The following is a 26498-nucleotide window of genomic DNA, read 5'->3' on the forward strand; positions in this document are numbered from 1 at the left end:
GGCTAGAAATGAGCTGTTTTCACTTCCTGCTTAGCGCTTCCTTTACCAGCTCCACATTCTATTTTTAAAGTCAAGAACTGCAACTATCAATTTAGCAATTCACTTGTAATCCTGAAACTCTAGGAAACATCTCTTACCTGGGCATTAGTGACAAAGTTCTTTTATGTGGAGGGGAAGAAATTTTGCTTCTTTTTGGAGATTATGCACCGGTAGCTATCTACTGGTAGACTTATGACTGTTTTCTGGGTGAAGGATTTCCACATTTGTGCCTTTTTGAGGTGTATTTTGTAGCTTTTGTAAGCGTGTTTGATAAGCATTATTTTTTTCTGAAAACAGTGCTTTTTTCACAATGTCGGTTAGGAAAATTGGTATTTAAGAAATAGGACTTCTAATTTTTCTTTTTCTTTACTGGTTCATTCATGTTATATCATGTTTCATTTTATGAAGCTTTTTTGACAGAGTCCTTCAGGAACTGCTTAAGCCTAATCTTTATTGTGCTTTTCAGAATCTGTTGCAACACAAAAAATAGGGTCTTTGACTCCAGCAACTAACAGGCAAAATTTCTTTGCTGAAAAGATTTAGGTTACAATAAAATATCACAGTTATGTATTATTTTTTATCTACAAATCCAGATACTCTGTTTTCTCGTTGTTGCTATAGGATACCAACTTCTAGTGTATGCTGAACTGACCTTCATTACACCTGTAGAGTCATTACCTTTTTTTATTTTTTTTTATTTTTATTTTTTTTTTTTAGGATAAAAGGTGGGGAAGTGGGGATTGCACTTTTTTTTCTGTTAAATGATAATTCACTCCATGGAGATTAGATCCAAAGACTTGTCTGTTAGAAAAACTTGTGCGCTTTACCATCACTGAAATATTTAGACCGATGTGAGGGTCTAAATTAGATGTTGCCTATCTGCAGAATGTATTTTAAACTAGAAGTAACTATGTTGATTAATTACACCAGGATTGCTGTACCACATTGCACAGTGATCTTTTTTAGGGCTTTCAGTATTATAACTATTGTTGTTCAGTTAATCTGGTGCAAGTTTTCCTTATCTCCATGAGACTTTTTAGATTCAAGGCTGAAGATGAGCAAAAAAAAAAAGGGGGAGGTAAGAGGGAATGGGGAGAGAATGAGTGAATTAGAGCTCTTGTACCTTTGGAGGCTCTGGAGTGAAGCAGTTGAGCTTTTGCAGTGCAGAAGCAAACTTGAACCCTGGAAACTTATACTTAGTGCTAGACAGAATGTGGTACACCCTCCTCTAATACATGCTCAGATACTGTGGCACATTAAAAAAAGAATCACATCTGAATTACTGGAAGAAATGTCTGATTGGTAACATGTTCTTGTACATGTGTTTTGAGTGAGAGAGGGGAATGGCTTCATTAAAAATGTCATATTAACTGTTTCATTCTGACAGTATCACATTAAATCAGTACTGGCTTAAAACTGCAGACAGTTTGTTTGTCTTTTTACATGCTGCAAAATATCTTAAAACAATTCTGCTTAGGAACAGACGGCATTACTAGGCAGAAGTGTAGAGAAGAAAAAAATCTGTTAACTCTGGGCATTTTTCCAGGGAAATAATCAGTCAAATCAGTCAATCTCTCTCTCTTTCTTTCTTTTTCTCTCCCTCTTGCTCTCTCTCTCTCTTTCTTCCCCGTTTTTAAAAAAAAAAAAAAAAAGTTCAATACTGGTATGAGCATTGAACATATTTCCACCAAATAAAATAATCTCTTGCTTTGTCATTACACCAGGATCCAGTTTGTTTGTTTTTTCCCATTCAGAATGATAACAATCTGAGGTAGGGAACATGCTGAAAGGAACATACGTGCAAACTCTGGTTGTACTGTGAGTGATGCTGAACTAACAGGACTTGATCTTGGCTAGAGAATTGCAGTTTATAATGAATGTTTCAGCAAAGCAAATCAGCTGACTTTTTATCTTTCTTCCTTCTCTAGGATCAAACTTGAATCACTGTGGATTCAGAGGCTCTTCATATTTAGGGATGCCATTCAACCCATCCAAGGTTAGTTAAGTGTAATGAAGAAATTTCATTTAGGCAGTAAATGATCTTCTGTCTTTATTGTATTAACTGCAGAGTTGTGGAAAACATGGGAGACAGAGTTTTCTGTTCTATTGATATACTGAAACATTTGAAGAGCTTTTATAGTACAGTACTCTTAAAATGGTCCTGCTTGTGTGTACAGACGACAGTGAAGAAAGTGATGTACAAGTTGTGGCTTGTCTCAGTGCACTCTCCCCTGCTCTGATCTGTGCCTGGGGAGGGGAAACTTCTCCAGCTCAAGAACCGTCTGTGGACCTGGAAGAGAAGGACAGAATTGCTGTGTATGAGGTGGTGGAGGGCATGCTGTTCTTCAGTATTCCTCCTCATGTGATGAATGATTGGACTCATGGGATGTTTGATTGGACTTTGTATTCACTCAAACATAGGCAAGGTTCTGCTCATCCCAGTTTGTGGTGGAAAATGATAAGTGAGGATGCTTTTCAGGCATGCAACTGAGGTTCAGGAGAATTAAAGTCTACAGGAAAAGAGGATGCCATTAACGCTGGGAAGAAATGAGATGAGCAAAGGCTGCTAATGATACAGAAGGTCTGGTGTGGTTGGAAGAAATAGGGGCCAGTGTGCAGGAGGGATTGTGTAAAAGATACAGAATTTCTGTGCTGTGTTTGAGAATGAAAAGGTTGATCACCTCACTAATAAAGAGTAAATGAAACATCTCTCTGCAAGTATTTGATTTCTAGAGGAGAGACAGCAAGAGGATTTTAGATATTTATTAATATTGGATATAAAATTGAAAGTGAGGATGGACATCTGATATGGTTATGACTGTAGCTGAGTGTAAAAATGCTTGAACTAGCTTGTGTATGAGGATAGTACAGCAACCTGTTTTGACCTCGTTTTTATTTACTTTAACAGCACAGCCTTAGGTTTCTGAGTATCTTGTGGGAATGTTAATCTACACTAGAATAATAACCAATTATTGCCCCTTTTTGCATAGCAAGTCAACCAAGTATTCACAGCAGTAATATTCATAGTTTACACTTTATAACAGGGAAAAAGTAATTGTGAAGAGGATTTTGTACATCTCTACACCAGGTGCTACAGCAACATGTGACAGGCAAGGTAATCTGCCTCTTGGTTTGCTTTGGTATTTATCTCTTTTTACACTACAGATGGTGTCTGCAGTGAGCTCTGATTGTAGTACTAAGATGAATTCATCATCTCTTTTAATTGGAATTAACCTCAGTGGCAATCCTACCACCCACTGAGCTTGAAGGAAAGAAGGAAAATGTTCGCTGAAAACAAAACCTGAAAGTATTTGGGATCTCTACTGGTGACTTGTTGGAATGCTTTATTAAAAATAAAGCTTAAATGGAAAGTAGCAGACCATAATTTCAGTATGGTCGTAAAAAAAAATTAAAGATGGGTTTTACTTGGAAGAAAGCTAGTAGTCTTCTTTTTGATAACAGTCACCTAAAGAAGTAGAGGGTGTAATGCTATTATTGTGGTATAGCTGCATTATAAGATGAGTAAACACACAATCTTACCAAAGCGAGGTAACAAAAATATTACCATGTTAGCCATGTTTCCTCAAAGGTCTGGGTCAGTACTATGTAATGTAATACATTAAATCAATATATGCTTTTTGGAAACTTGTCCCCGTTGCATAAAGCTTGAAGAATGAGTTTTGCATATAGTTCTGAGATTTTGTAGAGCCCTTAGGTAATGAAAAGTCCAAAAGAACTGAAAAGTGTCATTATAGCTTGACAGCACTTCTGGTGTTTTAATTTAACACTCAGGTTCCAGTAGTACATGCTTCAGATATAAATACTCTCTTTTCAGGAAATGTGTTGCAGCCCATCAGTGTCTCATGACCTGTTAGCCAGTCTGTAGAGGGGACAAAGGGTAGAATCATGTAACCTGTGGAAATAACTTACAAAGTTGTTATATCTAGAAAACTATTTGCAGATGGATATACTTTTTATTCAAGCATCATAATACTTTTTTATTGCAACTACATTAAAAGGATCAGATCTACTTTGATTTATTGACACACAAAGTTTTAAATATTTCCAGAGTTGTTGCCTTAAAATATTCTGAAATGACTCAAAGAAGGAAGAATTTGGAAATCTGCTGTGATGACTTTGGGTTATATTTAAGATCTTGTTTTTCTTTGTTCGTCATTTAAAAGTGGTCAATTAAATCTGTGTCTTTAAAAAAAATAATAAAAAAAAAGCCTGTAAGCTTTTTGGGTTTGAGTTGGCAGTTACTTATTCCATGCCGCTACAGTGATTTCATTTTTGGACCATGAGAAAGTGCCATACTGGAGCTAGCCAAAGCTCTTCTGTCACTAGGGATGCTTGAAAATAATAGAAAAAAGGAAAGGGATATATTAGACTCTCCCAACTCTATTAAATGTTACCAGGATTTTTCATTTGTTCTGGTGTTTTTGTAACTGTTATCCTTTTAGTGTTTCATGGTAGTGACTATGCAGGTCTTTGGAGCGGTAGTAAAAATGTAGCAAAAACATATCACCTTGACCACTCACCACACAGCTTTGACAAGTCTTAACAGACTTGATGGTAAATGAAGGCTGAGAGTGCTACTTTTGTCAGTGCATTTAAACACGAGTCCTTTCAAATTAGAAAACTATTATCTTCTGAAATTACTCCAGCTTCTGTGGTCTCTCAGGTTTAGTGTTTAGTACTAGAGTTTAAACTGGCTTTTGAAATTAGGGGTTAACAGTGTCCTTACTGTTTCAAACAGGACTGGGTCTTTTAAATCTATTTAAACTGTTACAAATCAATTTTAGGGGCTAGATTGAAAGCCAGTGCCTAGCGCTTTTTTAGAAAGATTGCTGGAAGTAACTGGGATGTTTTTGCTGGGAAAAATAAAAATCTGTTTTGTATTCCCAGTACAACATTGTATTCTCTCAAGGCTGAAATCATCTATGTTTGTGACACCGATGCCAGGTGAGAAGACAGCTTTTTGAAACCCAGCTGTTGTAGGGCAGTCAGGCCGCGGAGCAGCCTGCGGCCAGCACCCGGTCTGGCGTGTGCTGAGCGGAGCCTGGCGCCACAGCACCCACTGCTCTCTTCTCGAGCCCCCGCCTGCTGCTCTGCATCGCTCCTTAACATAGGCATAACCCTAGCGGCTTACATTGCTTTCTTGGGGATGTTTAAGCTAAGGGTTTAACCATCCATCTGTAGTTTAACACCCTTCTCGCTGCTAATTTTTAAGAAGTAACTGCTGTCATTCTTAAAATAACTTCATTTTGGTTACCTCTGTGCCCTTGGCCTGTGAAGGACTATCACTGTTTGAGGTGATGGCAGCAAGGACTTTTTTTATGCCTGGCCTGACAGTTTGATTAGTTATTGCTGCTGTGCCTTTGGTCTGCAGTGTCTATGAAGCAGAAAGAGTGCAATTTAACTAAAAGTAGGCTTTATTCATAGTGTAGACCTTGAGAAGAAACTTCTTTTAACCAAGCCTGAAGGTGCCCATTAAAAATCAGTTGCTTTGACTATAGTGTCTTTGATAAATTCAGAGCAGACTTTTACACAGTGTTTGAATTACTTTGTCCTACATAGCAGAGGCAATTTAACAACAGGTTTTTTTTATTAAATAGATGTAATGTTTAAGCACCCTTGATATTCAACATAAGTAAAGAAACTTAAAAGTCAAGAGTCTTGTAGCTCAAGTGTTTGTCTTTCATTTAATCTCCATTTAGAAAAAAAAAGTGCACTTGTACTAGAAAACATCATTTTATGGGGGGAAAAATATTGCATTTCAGTACCTAATCTTATTTTTACCTTAAATACTCACCTCTGTAATATCAAAAGTACAAAAGTAGAAATTTTCAGTTTGAATGCAGCATGTTTCTAGACATCCTTGAAGGGGGCTTTTTGATTGGGATTTGGTTTTGTTTGCTTTTTTGTTTAGTTGTTTTTTTGTTGTTGTTGGGTTTTTTTGAAAGAACTCCAAGGCCTATGCCAGAGATAGCAGTTGGAGCTTGTGAGGAGGCTTCATATTTGTCTATGTAGATTTGAAATTTAATGGTTCATTTAAAAAAAAAAAAAGCAAAAATTAGTCCTTCAAGTGCATATGAGCATTTTTTCTGTATATTGATAAAGGAATGTTGTTAGACAATTTTGAAACATATTTTAAATACTAAAAGCATTATCTAGCTCAATACCAGAGTGTACATATATGTAATGGGGCCATAGGCTAAGGTTACTTATCATGAAAGGCTTCCTCCCATCCACACAAATTTTAGAAGTACTGGCAGTTAACAACAAGTCTCAAAGGTTTTGTAAGATATCTTTTCCTATTGAAAAAGCCATTTCAGTCTTGCTTTTTGGCATCAAATTGTCACAGGGCCAGTTTCTGCAATTTCTGAGTTCTCGTTTAATTTTTACCTCTTTATATGCAAGAAATGTAAAGGATTTTATCTGGAATGTCCAGTTCTTCTGATCGATGTCCCCTCAAAGAAACTCTGTTGTTCAGGCTCAGATGTTTTTGTTGAATTAGTGTGTGAAATGTATGTTGGGGTGTGTGTAGGCACATACATGAAGTGTGATAAGGAGTATTGTGATAACCTTGAAATAATTCCATGGAGCCTAGAGAAGACTAAGAGATAAGTGCATTCTAGCATATTTAATATTTGAACAATTCTGGTTAAGGGACAGAATGTATAATTCTTCTGCAATAATATATTTACTATATTTGTTTTATATAAAAAAAATTGTGTATGGTGAACAAAGATCTGTTAGGCCCTCAAAAACTCCCAAACCCTACCGTAAATTTACATTTGAAATTTCATCTTGGCCTTTGTGAGTACGCCTTGTAATAGTTTCTGTGATCTTGGTTCTGAATCTTCTGTGTTTAATTTTATTTGAATACTGGCCATATATGTTGGGGTTTGGGGCTCTAAAATGAATCTTCTCAAGACTTTGGATGCATACCATCATATTGTCCCTCTGTCACTTCCACAGGCTTTTTTAGTAATTACATATCAAAATATCTACCAATATACCAGTTTTCCATATAAAGAACTGAATTACTTGCCACATGATAATACCAGGATAAAGGAAAACTATTAGCAGTAAAGGTAGTTGTGTGAGCTACCAGCAGCTATTCTCAAATGCTGAGACCACCTCCCTGTTTCCCTGTATGATGACATGTTTGAGAATCGCTCTTTAGGTGTGCATCCTAATAGTCCTTTCTGCGTTACTTGTACCTAACTATTGGTGTGGTGTTCGAAGATGGAAGAGGAAGATTGCACAACTAATGTAGCTGTGAACTTCATGATAGTATGTACAGCCAACGCTCACTTCCATTTGTGTTGTATGCACCATAAAGGTGTAGTTTGTGCTCTTTGCTGAAACTACCCTACTTGCAAAGTTTTATACGCCTCTGGGGTTGCTGAAACCCTGTATTTGGAAAAACAGTATGTTACCTCTACATGCTGAAATGTTTGCATGGAAAAGATGAAATGTGTACCTTGTATAGCTATTGTAGTGATTGGTACTGTTTTTATCAGGGGAGAGGGGATTGTTTTGTGTCAGGAGCATGCATGCCCTGGGGCAGTGGGGCTGGGGCTGGGGTGCGCAGAGCAGGGAGGTGCGACTGACGGCAGCACTGGCGCAGGAGCCGACCGCTGCTGCTGAGATTTGTGCCCTGCTTCTCAATGGAGAGCCCGGAGCAGGACAGGGCCGCGGTGGGAATCAAGGGAGCGGAGGGCTGCAGTGCTCAGCACTGCCTGCTTCCCTTCTGCTGCGTAGCTGGAGCTTTGCCAGTACCATTGCAGCCACTCTCACGCTGCTGCTGCCTCCCTTCCCCATCTGTGTTTGATTCCCTAGTGGGAGAAGAGTTCCTTGCTCTTTAGTGGGTAATAGGTACTTCTCTCCTAGGTGCTTATTTGAAATAAAGCTCTCTGGCTTGGGAAACGAGCATGATTTGGCCTGAAAAATACAACATAATTTCATTTAACTTGTTTTTATACTGCTTGTTGCATGTGTGTTTTTTTAATGAGTTGCAAGTAAAAATGGCAGTTGACATAATCCTAGTAAAATGTGTTTCAGAAAGTCATTTGTCTCTGCTGCTCAGCACAGAAGTAGCTCTTTTATCAAAAAAAAAAATCTTTCAGTTCCGAACTGATCCATCCGAAGTATCTAAAGTCATCTTGTTACATGTGTTTTGTGTTGTGTTAATGTCCAGGATGTGCCTATAAAATACCGCAGGAAAAAAAATACATTCAGCACACATCAGTCATTTCCCCATTTCATGATTTGTATCATGTGACTAGTCATCATTTAGCTCTCATTTTAGCTTTCCTGTTGACTTTATTTTTTACATAAATACTCTGTGTAAGCCCTCGTTATTTTAAAATACAGATGAAGGTGGATGAGGGGTTAATTTGCTTTCCCTTCAACTGACAGAGAGTTTACTAATAATCTCTCTCATGCTTTTGTACTTGTAGATAATTAGGTTCTAATATCTTTGCAGAAGGACCCTCTAGAGGTATGGCTATTTAACAGAAAGCTCATCCTGCTGCCAGGAAACTAATGCCCAGTAGGGTGTCAGGATAAACTTATAGTTGAGCACATCTGATTTTTTTTTTTTGGGGGGGGGGGTTAAATCTTGCATAAATATCAGTCTTGGCACAGTCTTGTTCCAAAGCTTCCCACTGACCAGCTGATTACAAGGGTATCAGAGCTGTGCAGTAAGTTAGTTTCGTTTAGAGAAGTTCAGTGGGATGCCTTCAGTTTAACCATAATTCGTGAAGGGAAATGAACTTTGCTTAACTCTTAAAACTTTAAAAAAAAAAAGGGGGGGGAGTATTTGACTGTGATATAAGGTCTTATGATGTTTCAAAAAAACTTTTTCTTTTTTTTAGGGTCCTGGTATATCTCATCCCTATGATAGTGGGCATATTGCAATGACTTACACAGGTCTGTCATGTCTGGTTATTCTTGGAGATGATTTAAGTCGAGTAAATAAAGATGCCTTATTGGAAGGACTGAGAGCTCTCCAGCTGGAGGATGGAAGGTAAATCATATTTTATGTTTTACAACCCTCTGGAAGGTTAATGGAAAACCTAAGTGTGGAATGAAACATAGTGCACATGTTTTTATGAAAATAGTGGTGTAATATTTTCTTTCTATTAGAAGATGTTTTGGTGGAGATCAGCCATAGAACACATGCCACTTCGCAGGTACCGAACAGCACCTTGTATCTAGATTTGCTTTCATGTTGAACAATGATTGTTTGCTTACAGCTATAGATACATACTCTCGGAAAGTTAATGGTTTGGCTTGGGTCTTGGGGATAGTTCTTTTTGTTGTTGTTGTATCTTTCAAATAAGTGAGATTTTCTCTGTTCATATTGTCTGGTTTTGCAAGGCCCTGGAGCACTATTAAGATGACGTTTGCTCTGCTTTGTGGGAGCGTGAGCTTTAGTTTGGAGACACTCAGAACATTAATATAGCAGGATGAATTAGCCTATATACAACTTCTACTATAAGTATAGTAATATTAAACTTCTTTGTACAATTCATCCTTTTTGCATGCATTTTTTAAGATTACCACATTTCCCCCTTGATCTGCTTTTGTTTGATTTTTGTGTAGGCTGGAGCTGGTAGTTAATGAAACTTCTGATAGGTCACGTGATCTGCCTGTGTAGTTAGATTTTACTGAATATCATTTCTAAAAGTACTTTAAGAAATGCGTAATTATAGAAATGTTATTCCTGAAGGAATTCTATTTCACTTCATAATTAAATTGGTCTCTCTCCATTTAATAGCTGTGAAAGCTAAGTAAGCTGAAAGCTTTTGGTTGAAAGGCTTTGTATCACTTAGAAGTCTTCTATAATTAAAACCTTTTTTATGGAATATACCTTTCAAAATGCAATGTTACATTAAAAAACAAAACAAAACTCCAGAATATTCTAAATGGAAGTTAGGAATAGAATGACGTACAATTTCTTCTTATATATAGCCACAGAATGACCTTAATGGGCCAAGGTCTAATGTATGCATACAGATATGTATAAGTGTATTTGTTAGTCTGCCTGAGTTCAGAAACATCTTCAAGGACATAGGGGTGTCTGTGCTGCTGCTGGATGCGTTCCTGTTGCATGCTGAGCCGTTTCTGTTGTCACAGTATATCCAAGAGGAAGGAGTGGGCATGAGCTGTGCCAAACCCACTAGCATCTTGAAGTGATTGCTTGCCATCATGCCTGTTTGCAATAACAAACTACGTGCAGTTAACCTGTTCTGCACATTTGTATCATGTATGGTTTTAATGTACAGACTGATTAAAGTACAGGATTAAGTGTAAGTTGTCGAAGAGTGCCAGCTAGCCACCAGAGGGAAAGGAGGGTGCTTTGCACCTCTCTGGGGTAGAATTGTTACTTGGGTGGGAGTCAACTCCTAGTATGACAGACATTTTCATACCTATGAAAAGAGCTTTTACTGCATCCAAGGGAAGAATGTACAAAACCCAGAATTTGTCCTAACATCTTGTCTGGGTGGAAATAGTCAGTGAGCTGAATAAGGGAAAGAGAAACTTTCCTGGTGTAACCCTAGTATAAGTATACTATGCTTAGTTTTTATTTCTTCACCCTTGTCTTCTATTAACTAAAAAGAAAAAAAAAAGTAATTATATTGTCTCTTTAACTCAAGGTAAAGCAAAAATGTACATACATGCATTCATTCATAACTTTTAATGTGATCTGAAGTGTCTGGATAACATACAGGGCAATTGACACCTAAGGATGGTGTGAAGTTGTAAACCACATCACTGGCACATCTTAAGTAGTGTCCTGGTTCCCCTGAACATCCTTTGCCATATCCAAAGAGTAATGGAGTGGATTTCCATTTGAGCTGCACGAACCAGGACCTGGCAGCCATGGAGAACTAGTGGAGATGAAACTGTCTGCCAGTAGATATTGGAGACTCTTTGTATGCAAGAAGATATGGAGTGCATACTTGGATCCCATGGTCAAAGGGGGAATGTCACAGTGGTTCTTGAAAGACTCTCTTTCATGTCAGAAGTACTTTGTTGTTTTTTTTTTTTTTTTTTGGAGTAGAGATCCGACAGGAGGACTCCACCAAATATTCTGTTGTGCTAGCTTCTTGCAAATACTTAATTTTAAAAAAAACCTCTAACTAGCTCTTTGAGCTAAGTGGAGGCTTGCCAGTAAGCAAATCATAGTATCACTCCTCTTTTTAAGGGTCTCTTAAAGAAAACAGGATCATATCTAACCTAGATAAAACAATTTTAAAATGTTCTCAGAGTTTTTAAAGAATTTAACTATTAGAAACCAAAAACTGGATTGCAAGTAATTTTCCTTTTTTAAATTAGAAATGGTAATAATAACAGTTATATTTATACATATATGGGAATCTGATCCTGAAGTGAGTCAGAAAAGCAATGCGAGTTATGAAGATTTCTAGAGCAGCAAAGAATTCTGCTAAGAATAGTAGATGGTTATAATGGTAACTCATACAGCAGTGTATAAGATGATAGGTGAAAGAATATAGGCATCAACATCTTCGGATAAATAAAGACCAGGGTCATGACATTGCCAGAAATAAGGTTACCCAAACCCCTAAATACTAATAGTTCTATTAATTTTGCTTGACTTGGTTAGAATCACATGTTCTGAAAAGAAAATCTATTGCAGGTTTGGGTTACATTTGTAGTGTTGTTTCTCTGAATAACTAGAATAACTTATTTTGAAAGGAAAAATAATGCAATTCCTAAAATGTTCCTCATATTTTCTGATGTAACAGGCCATACAATGTGTAATGAGAGAAACCTTTCTTTCAGTTTCTGTGCTGTGCTGGAAGGAAGTGAGAATGATATGAGATTTGTCTACTGTGCTTCCTGCATCTGCTACATGCTTGATAACTGGTCAGGCATGGATATAAAGAAAGCAATAGACTACGTTAGAAGAAGTATGGTGAGTTATTCTCAAAGAGTTATTTCTTTAACACATTTGAAATGTAATTGCTTTATTTCTTCACTATGACTATACATCCATCCAAATTAAAATATTATAGTATTTTGGTTTTTTTCCTATTTTAGTGGGTTGAATATGAAAAAGTACATTGCTTTTTCCATTTATATTTTCACTGGAATGTGTGTACTAGCAACATATTTGTAGTTTTGTTGTGTGTATGCTCACTATAAGTTAAATTAAATCTGTTCTTTCTTCTTTAAAACTCAATTTAAAATTGAAAGCATTATTTTAAACATTGAGACCTGAACTTCTTACAATTTAAAAAAATGCATAAATAAAACATTGCATTAATAAATCCTCAAATTTCAATTAGCTCTAGTGCTGCTTTTTAAATGATATACAGAATCAAAGGAAAAATTAATTACTGAGATCAGTTCAAACTTAATAAGTGTTCCAGTTGTGCGCTTCATTAATTATTTATTAGATGTTTCCAATAAAACAAAATGTTAGTATATGTATTTTTTTCTGTGTGCATGCTGTCTTCATTTTTTGATGGAGCAAAAGGGTTTTTAGTTATTTTTCATTTCAGTTTGGGTAGTAGGCATAAAGAGAGCACATACTTAACCTGAACCAATTTATTCCTATAATGGGAGGCTGCAGATTCAGAGAAGGTGAAGAACTGGTATTAGACTACAAATAATGTCAGACATGATCTGTATTGATTCTAAAAAACTTAAAGGACACAAGATGAAATTTTCCAAGACATTTGGCAAGGAAGAATATATGCAAATGCTGAAATTCATTAATTCAGTATGTACAGTCAGTTCATCCAAGCTACTTTGTAAGTTAGTTTAAATATGAAAATGATGCAATACTTTTTAATAAGTATATCCAGCATGCTTCTGGTGTTTTAGTTAATGAATAAATGTGCTTTTAAAATACTGCTTTTGTTAATTAAATGAATTTCATTTTCAAAGATTAAATGATTAGTAGAGTAAGTTTGAAAACTATAATTCCTTAATGTGAGTAGATGTACATAGTAAACTCTTCTGGTCCACAGAAAAAAAGCCAAGTTTGAGACATACAGCTTCTTCTGTAAGTAAGTTGTTGTAGTCATTACCAATAGTTAAATTTTAAGTGAGAAATAAGTCTAAAAAAAGACTTATCTCCTACTTCAGTTATAATTTGGATCAACAAGCAAAAAACTGATTTAAATTAATCAGGCTTTGTCTGAATTGGTTTTTATTTTATGTTTAGTTTTTAGGGGGGTAGAGTTAGATCTTTAAGCATTTGTTAATGTACATCGCAAGAAGCTTTCTGGCAGACCACCCATAGACTTGTTAGGGATGTAATTTTCTTCAGATATTCTTTTTGATAAGATTTACAGTCACTCTGATTCAGGCACTGTCCATTGATGACATTAGCCTGCATATTGGAGCCAAGAGTATGAACAAAATTTTATACTGTCACACCTTGCTTTTAATGCCTAAGCTGTCTTGTTTAATCCTAGTTTATATGTTTCTGCTCTGCCCTTTGGTATAGACATGCTCTCAGTCTTAAGTTACTGTAGGATACGGTCTGTTTATATGTTGTGTAGTTTGAAACAGCATTCGGCGTTTAGAATGCCCTATGCATGCAGCATTGAGCTAAGTGGTGTTTGCATAGTCTAGGAATATAGCTAACCTTGGTGAACTAAGTTAAAATGTGGCTACGTTCTTTTTCCTGTCCTGCAAGACACAACACAGTTGAAAATATGTGGTAACCGAACAAGTTAATATGATTTCCCTTAATATAGTGGCATTTACAGTATAGACATTAAAGATGGGTGCACCCAAGTGAAGAATAGCCAAACGCTTGGATTTTAAGAGCAGTTTGACAGGATACCTCATCAGGAGTTTTAAAAGCAAAACCAAACCTGAACTACTGTAAGGTAAGAAGTTGTCCTTTTATGGACACAGCTATCCAGTTTACTGGAGAGGGCAGCTAGTGTAGTTTGCTAATAATTTTGAGTTATTTATGGCAGTAAAGTCAGTTGTCAGACACACATTATTAACCAGTAGTCTGTTCACACTCAACCAGCCCCTTTAACTCCTTTTCCCTCAATTTTCCCATGCTTGTTCTTTGCTAATCCACTTTGAATCCTCCATTTCCTACCTTTGGTGCTTTCCTTAACCATCCCGTAATAAGTTTTGCACACCCTTGCGTTCTGCTTAAAACACCCCATAGGAAGTTTTATACAATCCTGAAATTCTCTTCCTCTGCATCCCTTCAGGAGCCCTGTACCCCAGTAGGCAATAACCCCCGTTAGCTAGCATGGGTTTCCAGGGAGGGAGTTTCCCGGCTGACTCCTCTTGGTGGGTTTCACATGAGGGATGATGCTTTAACCCGTCTCCTTTGATGGTCTGAAGGAGCAGCCGCATCAGGGTGCTCCCTTTGCACTGATTAGGTCAGGAGAGTTCCTGCTCCAGCATTGCTCCTCTGATCCTCCCTGGGCCTTTGTTTACCAAGATTAGCCTTTAATCAGATGGCTTAACAGAGACACAAAAGGAAAATCAATTATTAAAGAAGAACAGAGAGCAAAACCAAAGAATAAAGCCCTCACTGTGGTGTTCTGTGCATCACACCAACGGTGAGTTTGAATTTTGTGCACCTGAGTGCAGTCTGGGTCCCAAAGGATACAATAATGCTAGGACACGTGCAAAGAAGGTTGAGTTGAATGGTCAGAGGTATGAAAGGGCTGTGTAAAAGGAGTGTTTAATATACCAGGACTCTTCATTTTGGAAATGAGATGATTAAGTGGAGTGTGACAGAGTTCTCTAAAGTAATAAGTGGCACCAAAAAGATTAAGTCAGCAGGGAACAACTGTTTCTTTCTGGGACAAAAACTGGAAAGCATCATATGAGGGCACTGACAGAGCAGGCAAGTAGACTTTTTTTGAAAGTTTGGAGCTTTGAAATTGCATGGGAGATCCACTGTCTACCGTGAACCTGAACTGAATTTATGGTTTGCTTGTGGAGCCTTAGAGCCTGCAATTTCCAGTTGCTGTGTTCCTGCTGGGAAAATTGACCCTGTCTTTTTTTAATAATAATAAATGATGCCTGAACAGAAAAGACCTCATGGGAAGGCCCATATCAATGCTCTAGTTAACTGATGAAGTCAAATTGTGGTCTGGGCGTGGTCTAAGTCCAGAAGACACCAGCTTATCATTAAGGCTAGGTCTGCTTCTGGCTAGCTGGGAGAGGAACCCAAAGAACTTTGTTCAGCAGTGAGCTACAGGCAGCAGGCCCCTTAGGATGAGCTGATGTGTAACAAGGGGTGTTATATTTCTGTCCAGGTTTACTGTAAATTAGGGGGTAGATCGACTATACACTGTGTTCAGTAGGACTCATGCTTTTTAAAAGTGTTGGTTTACTGTGAGTGCACTGCAGAGCTGGTATGCACATGTGCAGTGGTTTTATCTGGGCTTTCTGGCTGTGCAGCTGCTTGGCAAGAGCAGTACTTCCATGTGCTAACTGGGTTGCAAAGCATCTGGCATTTTTGGGCAAATACACGCAATCTTTGAATAACGCCTGGTCAAAATCACTGAGTCAAAGATGTGTACAGGGAAGTCTCAGCTGTATGGTAGCCCTGTGTGGAAAGCTGTTTCACTGTGGCTGTCATTCTTTCCTCTCATTTGTCTCTTTTCCCCCCAGTGACCTCCTTCAAATTGCATTCCAATTCAGTTTTCTATCATATGAGCCAAATACTGCAGTGTATTTCTTAAACAAATGTAATGCACATAATGGTTCTGTTTAATGAAGTGGGGGATCCACGAATGTTAGCCTGAGTCATTAAGATTTTGTAGACAGTGCTAAAAGTAGCCTAAAATACAAGTGTTTTATATTTCAGAATAAATTTTATTTGAGCTTATTTCATTTGTTTTTGCTTGTGTGATTATACAGTGAATATTGTTACAGATTTTCTTGCAAATGCTTTTTCCTGTTTTGCTACAATGTTGCCTTGTTCTGATACATCCATTAATTATAAAACAAAACAGATTGCATTGTTCAGTAGTAAGCTGCTCTCACATAAAGGTGTGGTTTTGTTTTACCATCTCATATCATCATTTGCAAATAGATGAAAGTCACTTTTATACCTCTGCACAAGTCAGTTCACAAACTTTTTTCAGCTATGCAAATCAATGTACATGTGAAGTGCAAATAATTTGAATGGAGAGTAACATGACTGGTTAGTCACTGTAATCTTTGTAGTAGGCTTCTGAATTGTTAGCTTATTCTTTATAATTTATTCTCTATAGTGATGCTGTATCAGAATTTTGACAGATTTAATTTTGCTAAAAATGAAATAGTGAAGACTCTTGTATAGTTAGGCACATAAAGAACAGTGGAAGATTGGAACATGAAATAGTTGTGTTGCCTTACTCTGGTATTAACTATATTAAAAAGAATTGTATCTTCATACAGAACAGAATGATGGCCTTCTATTACCCAGTGACTAAAAAATATTTAACAATACTATTTAGTTTTTTGTCAGTGGAATTGTCAAGTTCTGATCACACAATTTTTATGGGCATAAGCCATGGTCTGATTTGGTTTTCATATTCAGAAGTCAGATATATCACTAATTAAAAAATAACAGACACTAAAATGCTGAAATTTAGAATGACCTCAGCATACATAGACTCTAAAGGCTATTTTTTGCCAACATATCTTGGTTTACCTCAAATTTATTTTTAGGTAGAGATGTTGCAATAGTTTTTAATTAAGGCATCTGTTTTTTCTAGTATAGTACAGAGTCTTCTGCAAATATAAGTACGTGATTCTGATGATAATGAAGCTGGTTGTGAAACTTTGAGGGTTTGGAGTGTGAAGTGAAGATTGTGTTCAACTAAATTTACACGCTTTCTGAGGATAGTATTTAATTATGCAACTTTCGTGTTGCAATAACCTAGAGCTTCTTTTGCATGGAATTTCCTGGGCCTTTTTCAAAAAGGACAAAGCAGCAAACATATATCCCTGGTTCTTTAATGCACACGCGTCCCCAAAGAGCAGCTGCTGCCAGTGAATAAATAGGCACCAGTCAGCCAAAGGTCAACTATTGTCTATTAAAATTTCAAGCTAATTGTAAATCCCAACGTAGTAAACGGTCTGGGATGAACACTTAACAGCTTTTCTCCGTAACTAATTGCTTTACCATACAAAAAGCAAACCACCTCCTCTTACAATTACCATTTGTAGAGTTAATTAGCTTTGCCAGCATAGCTTTGCTAATCAGCTTGCCCTTGCTTAGCAGGTAATGGGTCTGAGGAGTGTGGCAGCACATTTGGATTGTGCTCTCAAAAGGCACCGCAAGGAGTTAAAAGGAACCTTACGCTGGGTGTTTTAACATTCAGGTGTTCATAGTGATTACTTCAAATTGACTGTTTTCAAACTTTAAAAGATCAAGCTGCTGCTTGAAGTTTGTGTATTGGATGTTCAGTCTTTTTAGATACTTTAACTTATAGCAGCACCTCAAGAACTGAGGGATACAATTTTAATGTGCTTAGCCACTGTCTGCTTCTCTTCCCTCTTTTTCCCCAATATCTATTTTTAAAAAAAATCTGCGAAATCATCCTCACGTCATTGCTTAGGACATGCTAGCTCCAGTAGTCATTCTTTAGTTAGGAGTATGGGAATTATCAGTGGTCTGTCAAGGTGTCCTGTATCTGTTAGCCACTATTAAATGCTTTGAAGAAAACACGAGATATTCATAGTCAATAGTTGGTGGAAACTAAAAATTGCTTTCTGACTGTCTAATCAGAGCATGAACCAGTCAGTAACTGACCTGTAATGTACAAGCAGTATGATCTGTGTAGTTTAACTTTGAAAGTTAAACGTAAAACACTGAATTATTTTTTTCCCTACTAAACAGTTTGGTATTTGTCCAGTGATAATGAATTCTATTGATTATTATGCATTCTGTGAGCTTCTAAATTAAACAGTTTCCATTTTATGAATAATTTACTCTGTTCTCTTGTTTCTTACCATGCAAAATGATTTAATGAATTTGTAGAGAAGAGAGATTGTTATTCCTACGTTTACAATATCACCTGCTCTTAGATTGCTTACAACAGACCTGCACTGTAATACTTTGGATGCTTTCTTTGTAAGAGTGAAGCTGCTCTTTTTTCTTTCACTTAACGAAGCAATTTTTTCAGTATTTTAAAAGTAACTTTTAACAGTAGTATTTTATAGGGCAGTTTAAGTTCATGTCAAATAGTATGCTTTAGTATATTGTTGCTTCTGGCTTTTTCCTCCCACCAGTCTTCGGTTTTTAAAAGCCTGATGTTCTTTCTCCATGCTAAAGCATTTCTTGTGCTTTGGCATTGTTCAGACAGTAATACCTTAAACTTTGCCTTCTTGTACATTAACTAGCTTTTGGATTAGAGACAGATTTCGTTTATATACTTAAATTTTGTTTTGAAATATATATCCATTTTCCCCTTTCAGAAAGGAAAATTTCCATTTTTGTTTTAATGGTTACCTGCATTGCATGCTTTCCCTTTGGCAAAGAAATGTTTACCTAGCTCCAGACTTTTAATGTACATTACAGCTAAAATGAACTCTGTGTTCTTTAATTAAAGAAAAAAAGTCTTTAAAAACTGCCTGTATTGTAACAATGCTGATTTGCTAACCGATCATTTTGTGCCATGAGTTTTTTGAGGCATAGGTTCAGAATTGAACTAAATTAACATGGTGGTATGGTCTGATGATAATTTTGCTAATAAACTGAGAAATTGTAATGTCTGTAGAAGTGATTTAGCTCTGAAGTAACTGATTTGTGTTTTTTTCTTTCAGTCTTATGATAATGGCCTGGCACAAGGAGCTGGACTGGAATCTCATGGTAAGAATGTTAAAATGTTCTACGCCCATTTTTAAGACTGCAGTTAAGTGAGAACTGCTGTAAGAAGTGCAGGGTATGTCACGTTTTTCCTTCTTTTCTGGCTTTAAGGAAGTGGGATGAAGAGGAGCAAATCCAAAACATGCCTCAGAATGTGGTCTGTCGTCTTCCCTTAGTTCCAGCTTAGTATCAGACCAGATGAGCTCTTCAGAATACGTCAACTCCATTATTCTTACCTCATGAATGTTTTGCTGAAAGGTGCTGGCTGTAGTACTCATCTCTTGCTGACAGAGCAACCTATTTGTGCATGTACCATTGCAGCTCTGCGGCTTTGTCTGCAAGAGGTCTCGTGCAATGCGCTTGATAATTTCTAGTTTCAGCATCTGTCAGTAAAACCTAGAAACATTTCCTCTGTTAGATTACAGCCTCTCTTTGGGGTTCAAATCTTGAAGCTGCAGTTAATTTTTGCAAACAGGTGGAAACCATGAAGATAGGAATTTCCAGGAGACTGATTTTTAAGCAAAGTATTTTTCTCTGCAATGAAGTAATTGGCCTTTTCCTGACTGAGAAACTATTGACTCTTATATGACTGATATTAAATCTATCGAATGGCTGCTAGCTTTATCGTTAATATTGAACTTCTATATTATTCCATATATGTTTTTCTTGCAGAGTGGGCAAAGTTGAAAAACTTAAATTATTCTCTTACCTATTTAAAAATGTAGTTAACTAAGTTACTCTAGAATGCTAGAGATAATAAATATCATTACTTCAGTATTCTTCCTGCCTTTTATCATGAGAATGAAAAGTAATCTTAGAGTACGCGGTGTCTTCTAGCGCCCGAATAGGCTAACAGTGGATCTTGGGCCCCAAGTCTTGAATCAACAGCTTGTTCTTTCCTGGACTGTAATTATGCAGTTACAGGCAATAGAATGAGCTTTGGTGGGTTTTAAAAAGTGATGGCACTGATACACAGACTGCATGAGTTTCTCTTCTAATTCCAAAATTCACCTTGTGGTTTCCTTGACAACAACAACAAAGAATCCTTAGAAGTGTAATTTATATGTTTGTTACAGCTATGGGAATCCCACATTTTATTTCATAGCATTGACCATGTCTTAATTTTTTCTGACTTGGTTTCTGCTCATCAGACACCTACTAAAACATCAAATAGCAGTTGTCTTTACAGAAAAGTCATTTCAGGAAAATGGTTAGCAGTTGTGTTCATTGTAATATTGCACATGAGAAGAAGGGGGAGTTAAACACCAAATTTATGTTGGAGGACTTCAGGTTAAGAAACTGTTAATGCACATGCTATTGTGGGGGTTAAAGAAGGATATGCAGCTGCCAACAAGTAATTATCGGACCAAGTCTTAAAGCGTCTTAGGTACACCTTTACTTTAGGAATCTGTAGTCCAGATCCAGTGTCTCCAGCTCTGAGTTTCTGTCAAAGGGAATTACTGGTATCTACTTCCTGTAAGCTGCTCCTAGCCTTTTTTTTTCCGCAATGGCTTTAATATATTGTAGGGGTCACTGAACCAATTGGAAGACAAAATATGCTTGTTAAAATAAAGATAGTTTAACTGCAGAAGTTGATCTGTCCTGTTACATAGCAATACTAATTGTCCTAAGAGAAGTATTGGAACATGATATGGGAGAAAAAATTGATTGGAATGAGAATGTCCCATCAACCAAAACCAGAGTAATTTTCAGGGTGCAGTTAGTAATGGGAAGAAAACTAAAATCTGTGTAGACTAGTGTAATAGTCTGTAGAAAGTGGGGGTAGGCAGGATTTTCATTATAAATTTCCTTCCTTTAACCTTATGACCCCTGGTGATGTGTATGGGGAAAGGTATATCATATTTTAACTAAAAGCTTTTCTGTATATTTTTCTTCTCTGGCAGGCTGTGTCTGAGACTGCCTTTGGCATCTCTGCTTCAGTCGGAGTGCTGGCTTCCCATTAGTTTTCTTGTGGGATTTGTATATGAAGGAATATCTTCGGTTGCACTACCATTTACTCATTCCTGAACTGCTGTGTAATGTAAATGGGGCAGCACTGAGAGGCCCTCCAGCTTTAAGAAAATGAATTCAGGCTTCTTTGTGCAAGAGGTGTTTTTTTTTTTTTTTTTTTTTTTCTCTTTTGATATAAGTGCTGAGCTAAAAAGCATTTCATTTGTTTGGATTTTAGACTTAAAATTAACACTTTTTTACTCCTTTGGAAATCCATTGATTTAATCATTATTACCCTAGTTAAATTCTGATTGGGATCATACAGGCTTCAGTGAAATCTGGCTATCTTAAAACACTGCATAAACAACTGTTTCCTCATAGGTGGCTCTACGTTTTGTGGTATTGCATCACTATGTTTGATGGGTAAATTGGAGGAAGTTTTTTCAGAAAAAGAACTGAACAGAATAAGAAGGTGGTGTATAATGAGACAACAGAATGGCTACCATGGGCGACCCAACAAACCTGTAGACACCTGCTATTCCTTTTGGGTGGGAGCAACTTTGAAGGTAATGTACAGAAAAGTCATAGGATAGTTATTGACTTGTTTTGGTGTCTTAACCATCTTGTCTGTTCTTTACTTGGCACAGTTATATATTTGGTGCAAATACATGAATATGCATAGATCACTATAAATGTCTCTCATCTGCCAAAAATGCAGGATAAGGAAGTTTACCAGATTACTGGAAGTTTACCAGTACACCACTTAGATATGCACTATATTTTATAAAATAAACATATTAAAGTTTAGCCTATTACTGTAACACTTTGCCTTCTTTTCAGCTCTTGAACATATTCCAATATACAAATTTTGAGAAAAACCGAAATTACATCCTGTCAACTCAAGATCGCCTTGTTGGTGGATTTGCCAAGTGGCCAGATAGCCATCCAGGTAAATTTTCTTCTCAAATTATGAGTGTGTTCTAAGCTAGAAATGTATTCCAGCAGCCAAACATCTGAGAGGTGTAAAAGAGTTTTTTTTCCCCAGTCACCTTCAAGTAAAGGGGGGGGGGGGAAGCCTTAAAATATATTTTGACCGAGATTGTCATGATTTAGAGGGAAAGAAGGGGATATAGCTTTTCCTTGTTCAGCATCAGAACAAGCAAGCCGCTGTTGTTTAGACTAAGAGTATCACGGTCTACTAAGAGCTGGATGAGCTTTTCCATATGTTTTCAACCATTTTAGTTAAAGAACGTACTGTGCAGTGGGTATCTTTGTAAAGGGTCTGAGTAAAATATTTCAGAACATCTATTTCCTTAAGAAAGGAATCCTTTGAGCATATTCAGAAGTCACTGATGTAGTTAAAAATAGCCAACTCAAAATTTAGATAGTTACATATTATCTTTTACAGATTGTAATTACACATAGAAATTATACATAGTATGTCTGAAAGTTGTATTAATTATTGGTTGCATTTTGGAAGTGGATACCGTTAATTTGTAAAGATGCTAGAGATCAAAGGAGATATTGTAAAAATGTGAAAACAAACCTCATGCCAATAGTATTGCTCGGTAGCATTTTATACAGAGAAGGTAAACAGTCTGTAAACTCACCAAACAAGATAAAAATGTAGTCATAATAACAGAGGAGACTGTTCAGATTCTGCACAGAGATATTTCAGCCTGGCATCATTTCATTTTGAAGAAAGTTGAGTTCAGAATTCCCTTCCAGAAAATAATACAGAATTTGTCAGAGTGGACCCACACTGATAATATGGTGCTTGTGATATGCTTTTCTCCCCACCCCTACTCCCTCCCAAAAACTTATTCTTAAAAATCAGCTTAGGATTTCTGAAGACTAGCTATACTTGCTGTATGTTATGTAGACCAATCAATATCACTGAGAGGAAATATTTGTGCTTATCTTGATGAAATGTTTACTTAGGTTGGGAAGAAAACCCTGGTCATTTGAAAAGTTCCTTAACCTGTCTTTTAACATAGCTCTGATTGTTTGAGATAAGATTTGAACAAGGCAAGACTACTATTTGCTTTGCTACAAAGCTATTTGCTTTGACTTGTATAGTGTTCCTGCCTAGACACTACTATTTCCTACAAAGCAAGCTTTTACTGTCTCTTAGGCTTTCTTTTGAGAGTAGCTTAAAGTAGCTTGTACTTTTGAACTTGAGTGTCCTGTCTGGCCACAGAAATGGAACAGGCAAATTGAACTAGAGCACTAAGGACTAGATTATTGTTCTGTGAATGTAGAGAAGTTTTGCTGGTATGCCAAATTCTTCCCAGCTCTGACAGTTTATAGAATACATGTCTTCACAGATCGCATATCTGCTGGAAAAAAATTAATTTGGTGTTTCTTTTGGTACTGCTGAATTTCAGTGTCGTAGGATTTTTACAAAAAAAATCAGTTTGTACTTTTGTGATAGGTGAGGGTTTTTGCAGCATGCTTTCATCAGGCAGATGGTGACATAAATCTGTGTTCACAGTTTCAAGAAAAACAGTAAAAAAGTGAATGCAGTTCAAATCTGAAGAAAGACAGTAAATGCAGCATCATTAAAATTGTTTTTATGGATTTGTTATTTCAATGTCATGTATGCACAGCTGAGCTGCCTACGAGATTGGTCTAGCATCTGAAAGCCAAGCTGTCGCCTTGAACATTATATGTCTCCCGCAATAGAGATTTCACACTTTACTAACATGAAGTGCCTGTGCAGCTCCATTGTTTTCAAAAGCCTACTGATGGTTAAATGTACATAGTCCTCTTGACTTCAGTGTATATGCAAAATGTGAAGATAACGAGACTGGTAGGGGTCATCTTGTAACTGAGTTAATAGTGCTGTTGAGGTTGAATAATGACAGAAATGATTCGTTCTCCTTGAAGCACTTAGTTTTTGTAAAGCTGAGGATAGTGGCCTCTTTTTGTTGCAAAACTCAGATGTGACGGAATATGCCAGGGAAAGTTTGCAAAGTGAGAGTATGCCATTTTTCATAGCTGCTTTCTAGAGTAGATTCAGAATTTGAACTTCTGTAGTTCCTATTTTATTCCAAGAAAAACTCTTTGCATTTGGAACTTCAAACTGTCTTTGCTGTGAAATACTGTTTTTAGGAGGAGAACTAGGAGAAATTGCAGAAACCACAAAACTACTTACAGTAATCTAAATGTTACATAGACTACCAAAGTTGCAAGTAACTTTTCAAAATTGATGGTCCAGGGAAATATTATTTTGTAGTCCTGATGTTCCCATGCTAACTGACATTAATACACTGTTGGTTCTGGAGGCCAACAGCATTATTTAAAACTGTTTCTTGATTTAAAATAATAAGTGTTTGGACCAGTGTGTTTGTTGAGCAGTGAGCTTAGAAAATTATTTCTTGCCTTTGAAAATCAATCTGAAAAGTCAAAGTCTCTTAAATGCTAATAATCCCCTGAAATCATGAGCATAATGAAGTGAATCATGAGAAGACTATTTTTTAGTTTCTAAAAGTCTCTGCCAGTATGCATCTACATAGGGTTGTCAAATGTAAGAAAGGCTGTCAGAAGTTTCCTAAGAAAGATCCAGTCACACTTCTGTTATCTTTTCACAGAATAGCTGGGGTTGGCAGGGACCTCTGGAGATTGTCTGGTCCAACCCCTGCTGAAGCAGGCTCAGCTGAACAGGTTGCCCAGAACCATGTCCAGCTGGGTTTTGAATATCTCCAAGGATGGAGACTCCATAACCTCTCTGGGCAACCTGTTCCAACGTTCAACAGCCCTCACAGTAGTATTTTCTTGTGTCTTCTTTTGGGCTTTTTATATCATGCGTTTTTTATCTGACAGATCTTCTCAACATCATTGTAGTAGTCTTGCTACTATTTTAAAAAGGGGGTATGGACACTGACTCATTAGGTAAATTCCTACTTCAAAACAGAGCAGAACACCTACTTAGTTTGTTTTGTTCTTCATTTACAGGTGACTGACACACTCATTTAACAATGTCAATATGAGGCAGATGGAAAACAACATTTTAAAATTCCGAATCTTTCATTTTAAGCTGTTAGATCTGCCATCTTATGTTAGTGATACTTATTACAAATATTAAAACCCCCAGTATTAAGATTCTACAGAGCTGGGGTTTTTGTTGGAACACATACCTAAATCATTCCTTTTTTTTTTTTTTTAATTTGAACATAAATCACAATACGATTTAAATAAACTTTTTTTAAACTACTAAACTGCTGTGTGCTCAGCAGATCATGACACAACTCGTATGCATCTCACCTGATACCTTTAAAATGATATGCAGTATAAGAGAATTGGAAATGTGCATGAATTACAAATGATGCAAAAGAAAGAATAAAAGATTTAACATAAGAGAGTGAGAGGATGAAAATGAGTGTGCACAATTACTAAAACACTCTGAAGTGAGATTTGCTCTAGTTGACGTATGCACCTTACATTTTTGTTTATGCTTTTAAGACAGCTACTCAGCAGTTGCAAGGTTCATGCTGTCTTCTGTATTTGTGTTGCTCATGAAACAAAACATTTGGGCACATGCTTTCCAGCCTTGGAAAGCCTTAGGTCTTTTATAGCTTGAAACAGAAGAGTACACAGGCTGCATAGGTGTGTTTGACTAGAACTTGGATGCATATTAAGTTGGTATGGATTTACACAACTGTAGAACTTCATGGTAATTAGGTTTGTATATGGATTTTAGTGAATATCAGTGCAGCTTTCCATAGGGGTTAATATACTGTATTTTCTGAAGTTGAGCTCTCTTTGCCTGACGTACTGTCTGCAAGTTCAGTAGGAACTGCATCTAGTGAGCATGCTTTTGTCTGCATGTTAATGCTGATAAGCAGAAGTCTTCTTTCAGGGAGGATATTTGGCTAGAGACTCTATCCAAATACCTTCTTGTAATACCATTTTAGTCAGATGTAAAATTAGTGATATTATCAAAAGGTTACCAAGCGTTGAGAATTTGTGAGGGACACAATAAGGTCACATCCTCTTTCCATTTTTAGGCTGTGATTTCATGGGCAGGTAGCCCAATCTAGTGGCTTGCTGTTGCGCAGAGAGGGCAGGCTCGCTCCTCGTCCTCCCAGCTTCCCCAAGTGCAGCTGCATGGTCCTTTGCCTTTTTGCACTTGCTTTAGTGTATAGATAGAACCCATCTGCAAACCAGTTTAATTCACTAAAACATTGGAAAACTCAAACTTTTCCCGCTTGGGTTAGTTTTCTTCCATGTTTTTTGAATTGCTTTAGGTTATGGAGTGTGTTCAGCAAGCTCTAGTGCTGGTATAAGGTAGACAGCAGGAGCAGTGTGGGATGGGGGAAGAAGAGCATCTCTTTTTGGTGGCAGTGGTCTGTTGCAGCTGATCAAGCCACCTCACAAATTCATATCCATAGGGTATTCTCTCTGGAAGAAGGGAACTTTGGGAAAGTAATGATTTCTTTCATACTTCTAACCTTTGCTGTTTGGCAGCTTCTGGTGCTAATGTCGGTGTTCCAGTAGTCAGCTATCCACCTGACCTTTCATCTGCAAAAAAAATTTCTTCATTTTGAAAGAAGAAAAAACAAGTTGCTTCTGTTGAAGGAAATGTATTTCCAGCTCCTCAAATTCTTTTGCTATTTGGCCTGAGCACTCAGATGAAATTATGTAGTGGGCAAGAATTTTTATATAATAAAAA

The 26498-nt window shown here is 37.0% G+C and overlaps 1 protein-coding gene across 1 annotated transcript in view; it reads left to right on the forward strand.

The window, feature by feature from the left end:
* PGGT1B (protein geranylgeranyltransferase type I subunit beta) overlaps window positions 1-26498 on the forward strand; it is a 38473-nt gene that overhangs the window by 11065 nt on the left and 910 nt on the right. Inside the window, 6 exon segments of the mRNA XM_067315200.1 lie at window positions 1968-2035; window positions 8928-9079; window positions 11863-11995; window positions 18832-18877; window positions 21206-21390; window positions 21665-21773. Coding sequence (XP_067171301.1) covers window positions 1968-2035; window positions 8928-9079; window positions 11863-11995; window positions 18832-18877; window positions 21206-21390; window positions 21665-21773 — 693 coding nt within the window.

This window comes from Apteryx mantelli, chromosome Z (genome assembly GCF_036417845.1).
Source record: "Apteryx mantelli isolate bAptMan1 chromosome Z, bAptMan1.hap1, whole genome shotgun sequence".
In the NCBI taxonomy this organism is placed as follows: domain Eukaryota; kingdom Metazoa; phylum Chordata; class Aves; order Apterygiformes; family Apterygidae; genus Apteryx; species Apteryx mantelli.